The 12,284-nt window shown below is 44.3% G+C and overlaps 1 protein-coding gene across 1 annotated transcript in view; it reads right to left on the reverse strand.

Annotated features, from left to right (window-relative positions):
- Positions 1-12,284, reverse strand: part of EOGT (EGF domain specific O-linked N-acetylglucosamine transferase) — a 36,685-nt gene that overhangs the window by 15,574 nt on the left and 8,827 nt on the right. The window contains exons 7-8 of the mRNA XM_032324782.1: positions 7,930-8,036; positions 5,026-5,129 (exon numbers count right to left, since the gene is read on the reverse strand). Of these exons, the coding sequence (XP_032180673.1) occupies positions 5,026-5,129; positions 7,930-8,036 (211 nt within the window). The remainder of the gene's footprint in view (positions 1-5,025; positions 5,130-7,929; positions 8,037-12,284) is intronic.

Below are 12,284 nucleotides of genomic sequence, written 5' to 3' on the forward strand. Positions count from 1 at the left end.
TTTCAGGTTTTGAAATTTTTATGTTGCACATATTAGAGTTATTTCAAAGTTACTGAGAACTGTTCGATGTAGTGATAAAGAAATTTTTTTCCCCTTCGATGTTTCTCCAGCACCATTCTAATAAAGGCCCTTCTCAACACCATCAAAAATGAAATGTCCCTATTCTGGCTCAATAATAAATACAGGGCAATTAAAAGAAGTGATTCTAGATAGTTTCTTGCGATAAAGTACTTCAGATAAAATAAGGTACCTTTGAAAGGAAAATTTACTAATAAAATATAGCAATCCTGACTGATCCCTTTTCAGGGAAATCATGTATTATTCAGGAAAAACCACCTCTAGAAGCTTCTTATGCATATCCCTCAACTTCAAATTAACTGCCATAGGGGAGGAAAGAACTTCCTTCTAGCCTCATGTTGACGAATATTTGGGTATACTTTTTTTTTTTCTAAGATTTTATTTATTCATTTGACAGAGAGAGAGACACAGCCAGAGAGGGAACACAAGCAGGGAGAGGGGGAAAGGGAGAAGCAGGCTTCCTGCTGAGCAGGGACCCGATGCAGGGCTCCATCCCAGGACCCCAGGATCACGACCTGAGCCCAAGACAGACACTTAACAACTGAGCCACCCAGGCGCCCTATATTGGGATGTCCTTAAAGATGGCATAAAACTTCCTCCTGTGTATGTCTCCAACTTAAACATGCTCCTAACCTATGACTTAGAAATTCTACTTCTAGGAATGTGTCCTACAGAAACGCTGGAATGGGGATATAAAGACACATGTCTATGGAAAGGATGTTTACTGCATTTTCCAAAATGGCACAAAAATGGAAACAAACAAAATGTGATAGTTGTGGGACCAGGAGCACATACACCCACTGAGGCGAGCACTGAATATCCAAACATCCATAACATCCACCGAATTAAATACCATGTAACCACTTAAAAAAAAATAATAACCCTAAATGTACCCACTTCGAAAGATGTCCCTGATATAATATGAAATTAGCAAATACAAGACAGCATATTTTCTGTAAGGGTATAATAGAAACACACCTTTACACAAATTTTATTGCATCCTTATGCAAATCCTTATATAAATTTTGGATAAGGATATACTTATATTTGCTAAAGTCAAGTCTTGCTGAGAATTCATACATGTGAACTGTGGTTAGTCGCCTTTGAGGGAAATGGAGTTGGAGATGAGGAAGGAAAGGAGACTTTTTACTTTTACTCTTTTTTTTTTTTTCCACAACCCCGTGACTTATTTTTTTTTTTTAATTTTATTTATTTATTTGACACAGAGAGAGATCACAAGCAGGCAGAGAGAGAGAGGAGGAAGCAGGCTTCCTGCTGAGCAGAGAGCCCGATGCGGTACTCGATCCCAGGACCCTGAGACCATGACCCGAGCCGAAGGCAGAGGCTCAACCCACTGAGCCACCCAGGCGCCCATGACTTATTTATTTTATAATTGGAAGTTTGTACCTCTTGATCCCATTCATCCATTTTCCTCAACTTCCAACTCCCTCCCCTCCAGGGACAGGGGAATTTTCTTAAAAAAACAAAACAAAACAAAACAGTGGGGGCGCCTGGGTGACCCAGTGGGTTAAGTCTCTGCCTTTGGCTCAGGTCATGATCTCAAGGTCCTGGGATTGAGCCCCACATCGGGTCTCTCTGCTCAGCAGGGAGCCGGCTTCCCCCCTCCCTCTCTCTGCCTGCCTCTCTGCCTGTGATCTTTCTCTCTCTCTCTCTCTGTCAAATAAATCAATAAAATCTTAAAAAAAAAAAAAGGTTTTATTGATTTATTTGAGAGAAAACATGGGGACAAGAGGCAGAGGGAGAGGGAGAAGCAAGCTCCCCAACAAGCAGGGTGCCTGACTCAGGACTTGATCGCAGGACCCTGGGATCATTACCTGAGCTGAAGGCAGATGCTTCACCGACTGAGCCAGCCAGGTTCCCCGACAGGAGACTTTTCTTAACTTTACATACCTCTGTTTCGTGTGAACTCATTATAAACAGGTATTACTTGCATAATTAAAAGTAATCATAAGCTATGCAACTACTCAGCACAAGAAAATGTGGGAAGTCTGCAGGAAGTCCCCTTTTATTCATTCTTCTTAAGAAGAGCCCTGCTGTGGCCAGAAACACATCTGCGGAGGGTCCCTCCGTGCATCTCTGCAGGCTGTGGCCTTGCCCATCTCACCAAGGAAGCCGTGTGCCTAAGGGCTGGAGAGGATGACAGGGAAGGCGTCCTCCAGGGACACTTTGTAAAAAGTCACTGAGACGCGAACAGCAGGCCACAGCCAGTGGCCCCTCTTCTCTCAGTTGCTCTGCCCCACCTGGGAGGCTCCGCCACTCACTGTGGGAGGTGTGTGTCCCTGCCTTCCTGAAGGCTGCCCTGTGGCTTCCTCCAAGGCCTTATCAGCAGAAGAGAAAAGTGAGCGTCCACACAACACTCTAGCGCTGTCGTCATCCAACCTACAGTGTCCGGTGGGCCTCGAGTCTGGAGCCACCTGGCAGAATCATTTGTCCCAAGAACCTGACTGAGCAACTAGTGAAGACCTCTCTGACCAGGATGCCTGGGGGGCTTAGTCAGTTAAGCCTCTGCCTTCGGCTCAGGGCATGATCCCAGGGTCCCTGAGTGGGGCTCCCTGCCGAGCGGGAGCCCCTCCTTCTGCCTGCTGTTCTCCTGCTTGTGCTGTCTGTTTGTCTCTCTCTCTCTTTCTGGGGGAAAAAAAAGACCTCTCTGATGAAGTATGCGGTTGAAAGTGTACGCACAACAAACGGAAGGAGATCGGTCACAGCAGGGGGGCCAATGAGCTCAGCTAAATCCATCCTGCCTGGGCCTGCCTATCGTGGCCATGATGCCCTCACACCACGTGTCTGGTTAACGGAGTAACCTGGGACTTCTACCTATGGTGGCCAGGCTTTCTACCTATGCCCTCCCAGCGGGTACAGAGAAGGGGAGTTTAACTTAGTTTAACTTACTTTAACTCAGTTTAACTTAGTCCACTTGAGGAAGGCATGGAAAAACATGCCACAAGGTATAAGGAAGCTTCTGGGAAAGTGTCTAGAAAACTTTCCATCAGCTTGATAGGATCTGAAGGGAACCAGGAAGGGAGGAGACAGAGCACTATGGTTCCAGGGCACAGGACTGGAATCTCACTGACTGATGGGGGGCCCTGACTTCACCCCTCACGGCTGTGCTTTTATAACAATGGCCTGAGGCTCAGAATCTCAGCTTCCTCATCTGTAAAATAAGCTAATAAAAATCCTGCTTCACAGAGGGTTGTAGGTATTAAATGAGATACCATGGAGTGTAATTTTTTTTTTTTTAAAGCACAACAACCCTGAGTTAATCATGCAGGGCTTCTGAGAGCTAGTGACCGTGGCCTAGAAGCACTTGCACAGACAGAAGAGGAGAAAGTGACCGTTGTGCCCTTTGCTCACAGAAACATGTTCAAGAACAGAAACTGTGCCAGTCACTAAGCAGGCACACGAGAAGGTAATGGAAATCCTTGCAAAGAAGAAAGTAAAAAGAGAGAGTCTACATGTCAAGAATTATAAACCAGTTCTCATCGGACTTCAGGTCTATGGGGCAGGGATAAAGAAAACCTTTCTACATAGCTTTACTATGAGCCTTGTATCAGTGAAAAACGGGCATTCATGAAACCATTTCCCCTTCTGCAGGAGAACGTGACCTTCAGTGACCTGGCTGGCTCTGCTCTCGGGAAAGGAAGACGGCATGTGTCAAGTGTGTTTTTGGTAACCCTGTGTGTGATTTAAAAACAGCCTCGACAGGTACGTTCCATATGGACTGGGAAAGGCTACAGTGACTCTTGGAACTGGCCGTCTCTTGTGGGGATCCTGGGGGCTCTACCAGGGCAGCTGGTGCTGGAGATAGTGGCCCCCGTGGGATGTGAGGTATCGGTACCTGGATCCCAGCCCCTCACCCCTGAGCTGTGCTGTTCAGGCTTCTAGAAAGACTCTCCCTGGAAGAAATGTCTGCAACCGTCCTGCCAGCATGCTGTGATCCCCTGCGGGAACGTTCATGCCAAGAGGGGGTGCTATGAGCATCTTGTGAGCTGGAATGTCTAGGTCAACTTCCGATGATCACTTAGTGGCTGTCCCAACTTCCCAGTTTAGGCAACCTGCCATGTACACCATAAACCCCTCGTTCTCTTTGTCATTGTCACGGTAAACATGCAAAGCACATGTGCTCTGTGCCAGGCACTGAGACTAGCTGCACACTCCACGGTTCAGCCTCAGAAGGACACTAGCTTGATACTAGAATCATCCCATTTCATAGTTGGGCAGACTGTGACCACTTTGGGGGTTACCCTGGCAGGTGGAGCAGGATATGGGAAGAAGCATGGAAAAGGCAGGCAAAGAAAAAGAAGGGAACAAACACTGCTAAAAACAGCAAAGCAAAGAGCAGGTGTAAACATAAAGCCATTTATATGTTTCATGTTTTATGTCTAAGAATTTATGATTATGTCTAAGGCTTTATGTTGACACCCAAGACTCGCCTCCGTAGTGAGATGACACACACGGCCCAATGTGTCACCGAGCAAGTAGCAAAGGGAAGCAACAGTCAACCAAGGGCTGAGGGCAATTGCAGGAGGCCACACGGCAAAACAGAGGCAAACTCTCCCCACGTGGTTCAGGTGGGGGGATCAGAGAGGTTAAGCAAATGACAGTCTTCCCACATGTATCTCAGATCAACACCAAGCACGCATCTCTGGGGCTCCACCTGTCCAAAGGAGGACAGAAATCGTCCACCGCTTGATTCAAAAATTCAGAGAACAAAGGTATATGCCCACAAACCTATCTGCCCATACATTCGCGGATACGTTCATGCAGAGACACATTCACACCCATCAGCATGTGTCTACAGGTGTGTATATTTCAATGTGTGTGTCTTAGAAAACCCCATTTCCCCACATCAGAGCCACACATCCACCAGGCAAAAGACAAAAAGCCAGGCAAAGACAAAGCTGAAGCAGAGAAGACATTCTTACTTACTGTGTCCCACATCACGATGTATACGTCTGTGCTGAATGAATTATTGATGTGCTGAGTGATATAAAGATTGATAAAGTCACAGAAGTGGTGATACATGTTCACACCTAGTATGGAAAAAAGAAATCTATGTTGATTAACCCCAGAGAGCAAAGGATTCAACAATTTTTATTCTACCCCACCTATTTATGGTGTGATAGACTTTTAGCTGAAAATAATTGGGAGGAAAAAATTAAGAGTTTTCTCTTATTTCTCTTATTTATACAGAAGGATCTGTACTTGGATAATCCTCAATTAACAGATGATTGGGTTCAAAAATTCACCTTAGAATTGGCTATTTAGAAATCAGGAATGCATTTTCCCATATACACTAAAGAACAAATGATCAGTAAATTCCACAAAAAGTAATAGAAGTCTATTTAGCTCAAAATGGGGTAGAACTATAAGGCCATGAAGACTAAGTTTATTTTTTATGATCACTTTAAAAAATCGATTAAGCAGGGGCACCTGGGTGGCTCAGTGGGTTAAAGCCTCTGCCTTCAGCTCAGGTCATGATCCCAGCATCCTGGGATTGAGCCCCGCATCAGGTTCTCTGCTGGGCAGGGAGCCTGCTTCCCTCTCTCTCTCTGCCTGCCTCTCTGCCTACTTGTGATCTCTGTCTGTCAAATAAATAAATAAAATCTTTTAAAAAAAAATCAATTAAGCAATATCTATTTATCACAGAGATATCAACAATGATGGCACTATTAACATTCTGGTATTTTTCATTTCTGTCATTTTTTTCCCCTTTTCATCATGATTTATAGCATTGCTTCTTGGGAAAATATTAACTATCATTTAAAAGGGCTCAGTGTCTCATGTTCTCATTGAAAGAGGATAAACTTTGGAGTCAGAAGAACCGAGCTGAACCCAGCTCAGCCATTCATTCATTCATGAGCTGGTAACGTCCCTAAGCTTTAGCTTCTCTAGGAGAAACAGGAAATCCTTATACTTGGGTAGCAACTTTGTTAGGAGACACCCAAAGATTTTATGCCTCAAGGCACCCAGCCCCACACATGCCACACAGTGAAACCACAGTGAAGACTAAAGATGACCCAGATGCTCCTGGGTCCAACAGGGGAAGGAGAGTGTGGGTGCAGCTATTTCTAAGCTGGTAAGCCCGTCATTCCAAAGAAACCGAACATGCGTTCTTTTGACTGAGGTTTGCAGGAGCCAGTGTCCAACCTGGCAATGCGCAAAACTAAACAGCCTGAAATTCCAAGAACTGACATGTCACACACGCACTTTAAAAGGTCAGAAAGTATTGGCTGGATGAAAAACGGTGACTCTCAAAAGCAGAAATCACGGCATATTGTGACTTCCCTCCCACAGGGAAAATAATGTTGTGTGCCCAAAAACAAGAGTAAAAGATCTTCATTTTCTGTCCGTGAGGTCATTCTGCTGTCAAGGTAGACAGGGCTGCAGGTCAATTACATCTCAAGGGAACAGAAAGAGAAAAGAGAAAAGAATCCTTTGTAGACTGGTATCTTGGAGGAATAATCTGGAGACGACTCCTTTCATCATTCAGAACCATCTGACAAAGAGCGTATTTTCCGATAAATGAGAAAAAGACAGTTCTGCAACAACACGTCCTTATTGGTGGGTAAGCACCCAGCACACATGAGCTCCTTCATGTGTCACCATCCAGAAGGTTCTCGAACAAGGACTGGGGAACTCAACCAGACGGGCGCTCGGTGGTGCAAGGACTTATCAAGGAGGGAGAAAATGCATGCTCTAGAATTGCGCCCCCAAGTAAGTCATGTTCTCTTAAACGCTCATTTCTCTCGTGGGCAAGTCCATGGGGAAAGGGAACCAGGATGAGGGTGTAAGTCAGAAAAAAGAAGTAGAGTTTCTAATATAGGAGAGGAACAGCGAGGGTCTACACTGGCCTATTGTTCCCACTTGACACACTTTTCTGCCTGCATACCAGCATCCAAGTAACAGCTCACAGAAAGCAGGTCACAGCATGTGCTCCGCCCCTTTCAATTTGCATATTCAAGAAATGAGCCAGGACCTCACATGCAGCATTCCTATTGGCTCTCATTTCAAAAACCTCCACTTGTCTGGGTTTCTGAACCTCATACGTTGTTATATAAGAATTAGGGCTCCAGGAGGCAGAGCACATTAAAAATAGTATCAATACATTATAGCAGTTCTGAACTAATCATGACAGAGGGCGCTCCATATTTCCCGGGAAGTCCGGTGTCTGGTGCGTGTGGACGCGGCACAGCAAGCCTCATCTCTCGGGAGGAGACACGCAACGCCGTGGGGCCCATGGTGTTCCTCTCCAGGGCAACTGTCTCCCCAAGGGTAAGCCGTACTGGCGAGCTGAGAGTCACAAGCTCTAAGTGTAAATGGGAAAATGATTCTAAATTTAAGCCCCCCCATCAAGAATATACTGCCATGCCAGCTTGCAGAGGAATTTTAAGTTCATTTCAGTCATGGAAACCATGTCAGGAAGTTGCCAGAAGAGCTCAGTGGGCATTCCTTTCCCACCCATGGTACGCACGTGGTTTTTACTCTTAAATTTTTTCTAATTCAGCACAATGCAAATAAAGTTATTAGAGAAACCGGGTGGTGTCAATTTCATTACGGAAGGTGCCCGTGTATATATAGCTTTTTCTCTCCTCTTTTGATTCCGAATCATTTGATATAAATGTGAAGGTTCCCTCTAAAATACCAAAGGTATCAAATCATGGGAAGTTCAAAAGAGCTCACTTCTTCAGAGAAGAAAGCAAAATCCAAACCCACTATTTCATGTCCCGCAGCCTCCCAGAAAGTCACAGGAAATTACTACGTGCACATATCAAAAAAGGAACAAAGCCTCATTCACCAATAACTAAGTAAGGGACAAATTTAACTTCCCACCTGCGTCCAGTTTCATGAAATAGGTTGGTTTTTCAATAACAACATCACATTTAGCATCTTCTAGAGGTCTGAAGTTGAGCTGAGTATAGCTTTGTAGCTCAGCAAACCTGGAATGATGAATAGAAGACAGTTTCAAGGGGCTCCTCCTGAACTTGCGACTGCAACACTATAACTGAGGATCTGCTCATTACCAGGATTTTCTTACTAGAATATGCTCTTATGAAGACATGTAGAACTTCTCCAACATACTAACATTTCTATAACTTGACATCAAATTTTAGCTTTAGTTCCTTAGCTGAGATGAGGAACAAAAATGATTTTAGGGGTGCCTGGGTGGCTCAGTGGGTTAAGCCACTGCCTTCAGCTCAGGTCATGATCTCAGGGTCTTGGGATCGAGTCCCACATCGGGCTCTCTGCTCAGCAGGGGGCCTGCTTCCCTTCCTCTCTCTCTGCCTGCCTCTCTGCCTACTTGTGATCTCTGTCTGTCAAATAAATAAATAAAATCTTTAAAAAAAAAATGATTTTAGGGCGCCTTGGTGGCTCGGTGGGTTGGGCCTCTGCCTTTGGCTCGGGTCATGCTCTCAGGGTCCTGGGATCCAGCCCCGCATGGGGCTCTCTCTCAGCCCTCTCTCTGCCTCTCTGCCTACTTGTCATCTCTCTTTCTCTGTCAAATAAATAAATAAAATCCAAAAAAAAAAGTCCTTTTAAAAAAATGATTTCAAATGTCAGCCTCGTGTGCAAGATAAACTGGGCATTTTCTAGACAAAGAAGAAATTTACACATAGACTTGACTAAATACTTTAACACTAAAGTGGGAAGATGCAAGAAGACTTCCTGGGATCTTGTGATCGACCTCTTGGATGCTGAGAGAGATGACATTCCAAAAGTTACTGAGTACCTTGCGAAGACAGCACACAGCTAAGCTTGCCAGAGGAAAGTAAAGTCTTTTTCTCAGAAAATGTCTTTGGAGAGCGCCAGGGTGGCTCAGTCACTAAGCGTCTGTCTTCGGCTCAGGTCATGATCCCAGGGTCTTGGGATCGAGGCCCATATTGGGCTCCCTGCTCGCCAGGAAGCCTGCTTCTCCCTCTCCCACTCCCCCTGCTTATGTTCCCTCTCTCTGTGTCAAATAAATAAAATTCTAAAGAAAAATAAATAAATAATTGGGAAAAAAGAAAATGTCTTTGGAGACCACATGGCAGTTTCCCTCCATATAGAAGAAGACAATCTTTGGTCTTGGCACATGCCAAGAGGTATTTAGAGTTGACCTAAAGACTGTAACCCTTCACCTTTGAGACCACATCTGATGTAAAACAAGTACAAACAAACCCCTTTAAAATACACACAATGCTGAATTATTGTGGTGGTTTCAAAATCATGTCCACAAATTCTTTGATACTTCTCCCTTCAAGAGGTTGAGATTAATTCCCTCCCCTTAAAGGTGCGCTTAGTGATTCACTTCTAACGAATAGAACATGGCAGGAATGATGGCACGGGACTTCTGGGATTAGTGTATACGGGGACGGAAGCCTCCATCCCAGGGCACATGCTTGTCTCTCGCATGCACGCTTGTGCGCTCTCTCTCTCTCTCTGGGAAGCTATGCTGTGAGTAGCACTAAAGGAGAGACCCATGCGGCAAAAAGATGACCCCTCTAGCAAACAGCCAGAGACAAACTGAAAGTGATAACATAAGTGAGCCTAGAAGCAGAATCCCCAGGCCGGGTTGAGCCTAGAGATGGCTACAGCCCTCGTAGGTAGCTGCTCCTGAGTCAGGGCTACTCAGCTACACGATCGCCAAATTCTGACCATCAGAAACTTTGTGAGTAATAATGAAGTGTGTTGTCTTCAGCTGTTAAATTTTGGAGTGATTTGTTATCCAACAGATAATGAATAAGACTCTACCCTTGGTTATATCTTGGAGTAATTTGTTCCACGGCAATAAATACACCTTAGAGAACTTCCACCATGTGCAATCAGATATCGAAATGTACTAGGAATCAAAAGTTCCATTAGAATGGAAGAACTCCGTACTGCAAAACTCTGTTAAATGTTAAAAAGAAACAACAGGCCCCAAATGGAGTCACTTATGCTAAGCCTGTGTCACCAAACCAAGGCTTAATTGTTTACCTTAATTACAGTTTCAACCTTCTCTAGGAATATAGTCTTAACCAGCCAGTCGATAATTTTCTGGTCTGCACCAATGAGGTTATCTGCCACAGAGACCCTCCCTACCCCCCACAGGAAGATGAAGTGATCTCTCCTTTCCTTGTCCCTGCCCCCTTTTGCCGAGAAGAGTGTTCCATTTTGTACAGCTCCTGGAGCTCCTCTCTGTTTGCTAGATGGGATACTGACCAATTTGTGAACTGCTGAATAGAGCCAGCTAGATCTTCAAAGTTAGTCAGCTGAATTTTGATCTTCAACATAAGTTAGGGAAGATATTACACCATAGACTATAAAATGCCATACAGATGTATGATAGATTATTATCCTGAAGGATCTGCTTAGCATGAATGCTTGACCTCATTAACATTGAATAAGAGTATACTATGTGGCCTGTGATATTGCCATTTATAATAAGATAAATACATATTCGGTCTTCTTTCCCATTTACCCACAGAGAGTTCCTGAAACCCTTGGAATTTCCAAGTGATACGAGCCTGAAAGGTGTCTTTTGTTATGCTAACGAGGTACTTTTTGCACTCCCTAAGATTGGGGACTGGTCGCCAGGAGAACCAATCATGTGCTAGAGGGTTGGAGCTTTTGGTCCCACCCCACACTTTAGGGGAATAAAGTGGCTGGAGTTTGAATCAATTGCCAGTGTCCAGTGATTTAATCAGTCCTGCCTGTGTAATGGCCAATGATTTAATCAATCATGCCTATGTAACGAAGCCTTCATAAAAACTGAAAAGGAGAGGGCTCAGAGGGCTTCTGAGATGGAGATGAAATGGAAATAGAGAGACAGTGGGGTGCCTGGAGAGGGCATGGAAGCTCTGCACCCCTTCCCCCTACCTTGCTCTAGGCATCTATTCCATCTGGCTGTTCTGAGTTGTATCCTTCCACAATAAACTGGTAGACTAGTAAGTAAAATGTATCTGAAAGGTATCTGAGCCAGTCTAGCAAATGAATCGAGCCCAATCTATAGCCAATTGGGTCAGAAGCACAGATGATCACGAGGGCTTGCAACTGGGGTCTAAATTCTGGGACCGAGCCCTTAACCTGCGGTATCTGATGCTGTCTCTGGGTAGATGGTGTTAGAAATGAGTGGAATTGTAAGATTTCTGGCTATTGGAGAATCACCTATGGGAAATCTGACACACAGGTTAGAAGTGAGTGCTCAGCTTTGAATAAAGGGGGACAGCAGGAGAGTTTCTTTGGGGTGACAGAACAGTTCTGTATCCTGATTGTGGTAGTTCCTGCATGCCTGTGGACATGTGAAATAAGTTTCATACAACTATGTATCCAAGATAAGAATTTTAAAAGTGTGCACATAAACACTGGTGAAATTCAAATGTGTTTAGTTAATAATACTGTACCAGTGTCAATTTCCTGGCTTTGACCATTGTGCTAAGGTTACGTAAGGAGTCATCATTAGAGGAAGCTGAGGGAAGGGTTCAAGGGGAACTCCTTGTATTATTTTTAGATTTCTATAAGCCTAAAACCTTTTAAAATAAAAAGCTTTTTTAAGTACCCTAATTTCTTAATTCCTAGAGATAACAAATCGGACCACAGAACTAGCTTATTATTAAAAATGTTTTAAGTCGAAATGTATCCCCCAATTTATATACAGTTCAAAAAGCTGATCAGAGGGGCACCTGGGTGGCTCAGTGGGTTAAGCCTCTGCCTTCGGCTCGGGTCATGATCTCAGGGTCCTGGGATCGAGCCCCGCATCGGGCTCTCTGCTAGGCAGGGAGCCTGCTTCCCCCACCACCCTCTGCCTGCCTCTCTGGCTGCTTGTGATCTCTGTCTCTGTCAAATAAATAAATAAAATCTTTAAAAAAAAAAAAAAAGTTGATCAGAGGTGTTGAAACTCAGGGTAGGGTTTACAACTATGAAGAGGAGCCTGGGGTGCTGGTGGAGCCCAATGCAGGGTTCATCCCGGGACCCTGAGATTATGACCTGAGCCGAAGGCAGAAGCTTATCCAACTGAGCCACCCAGGGGGCCCCTAATGTGTATTTCTTTTAAAAAAGTGTTCCTAAAACACATGTACAATTACAAGGAGTTAATAAAAACTCATTTTTGAACTGATTTTTTTTCTTTCATTAGCAATCAGTTATTCCTAGATCATACTTCCTCCTTTTTAAAAAAAAAAAAAAGATTTTATTTATTTATTTGACAGACAAGAGATCACAAGTAGGCA

The sequence above is a fragment of the Mustela erminea genome, chromosome 1, assembly GCF_009829155.1.
Source record: "Mustela erminea isolate mMusErm1 chromosome 1, mMusErm1.Pri, whole genome shotgun sequence".
In the NCBI taxonomy this organism is placed as follows: domain Eukaryota; kingdom Metazoa; phylum Chordata; class Mammalia; order Carnivora; family Mustelidae; genus Mustela; species Mustela erminea.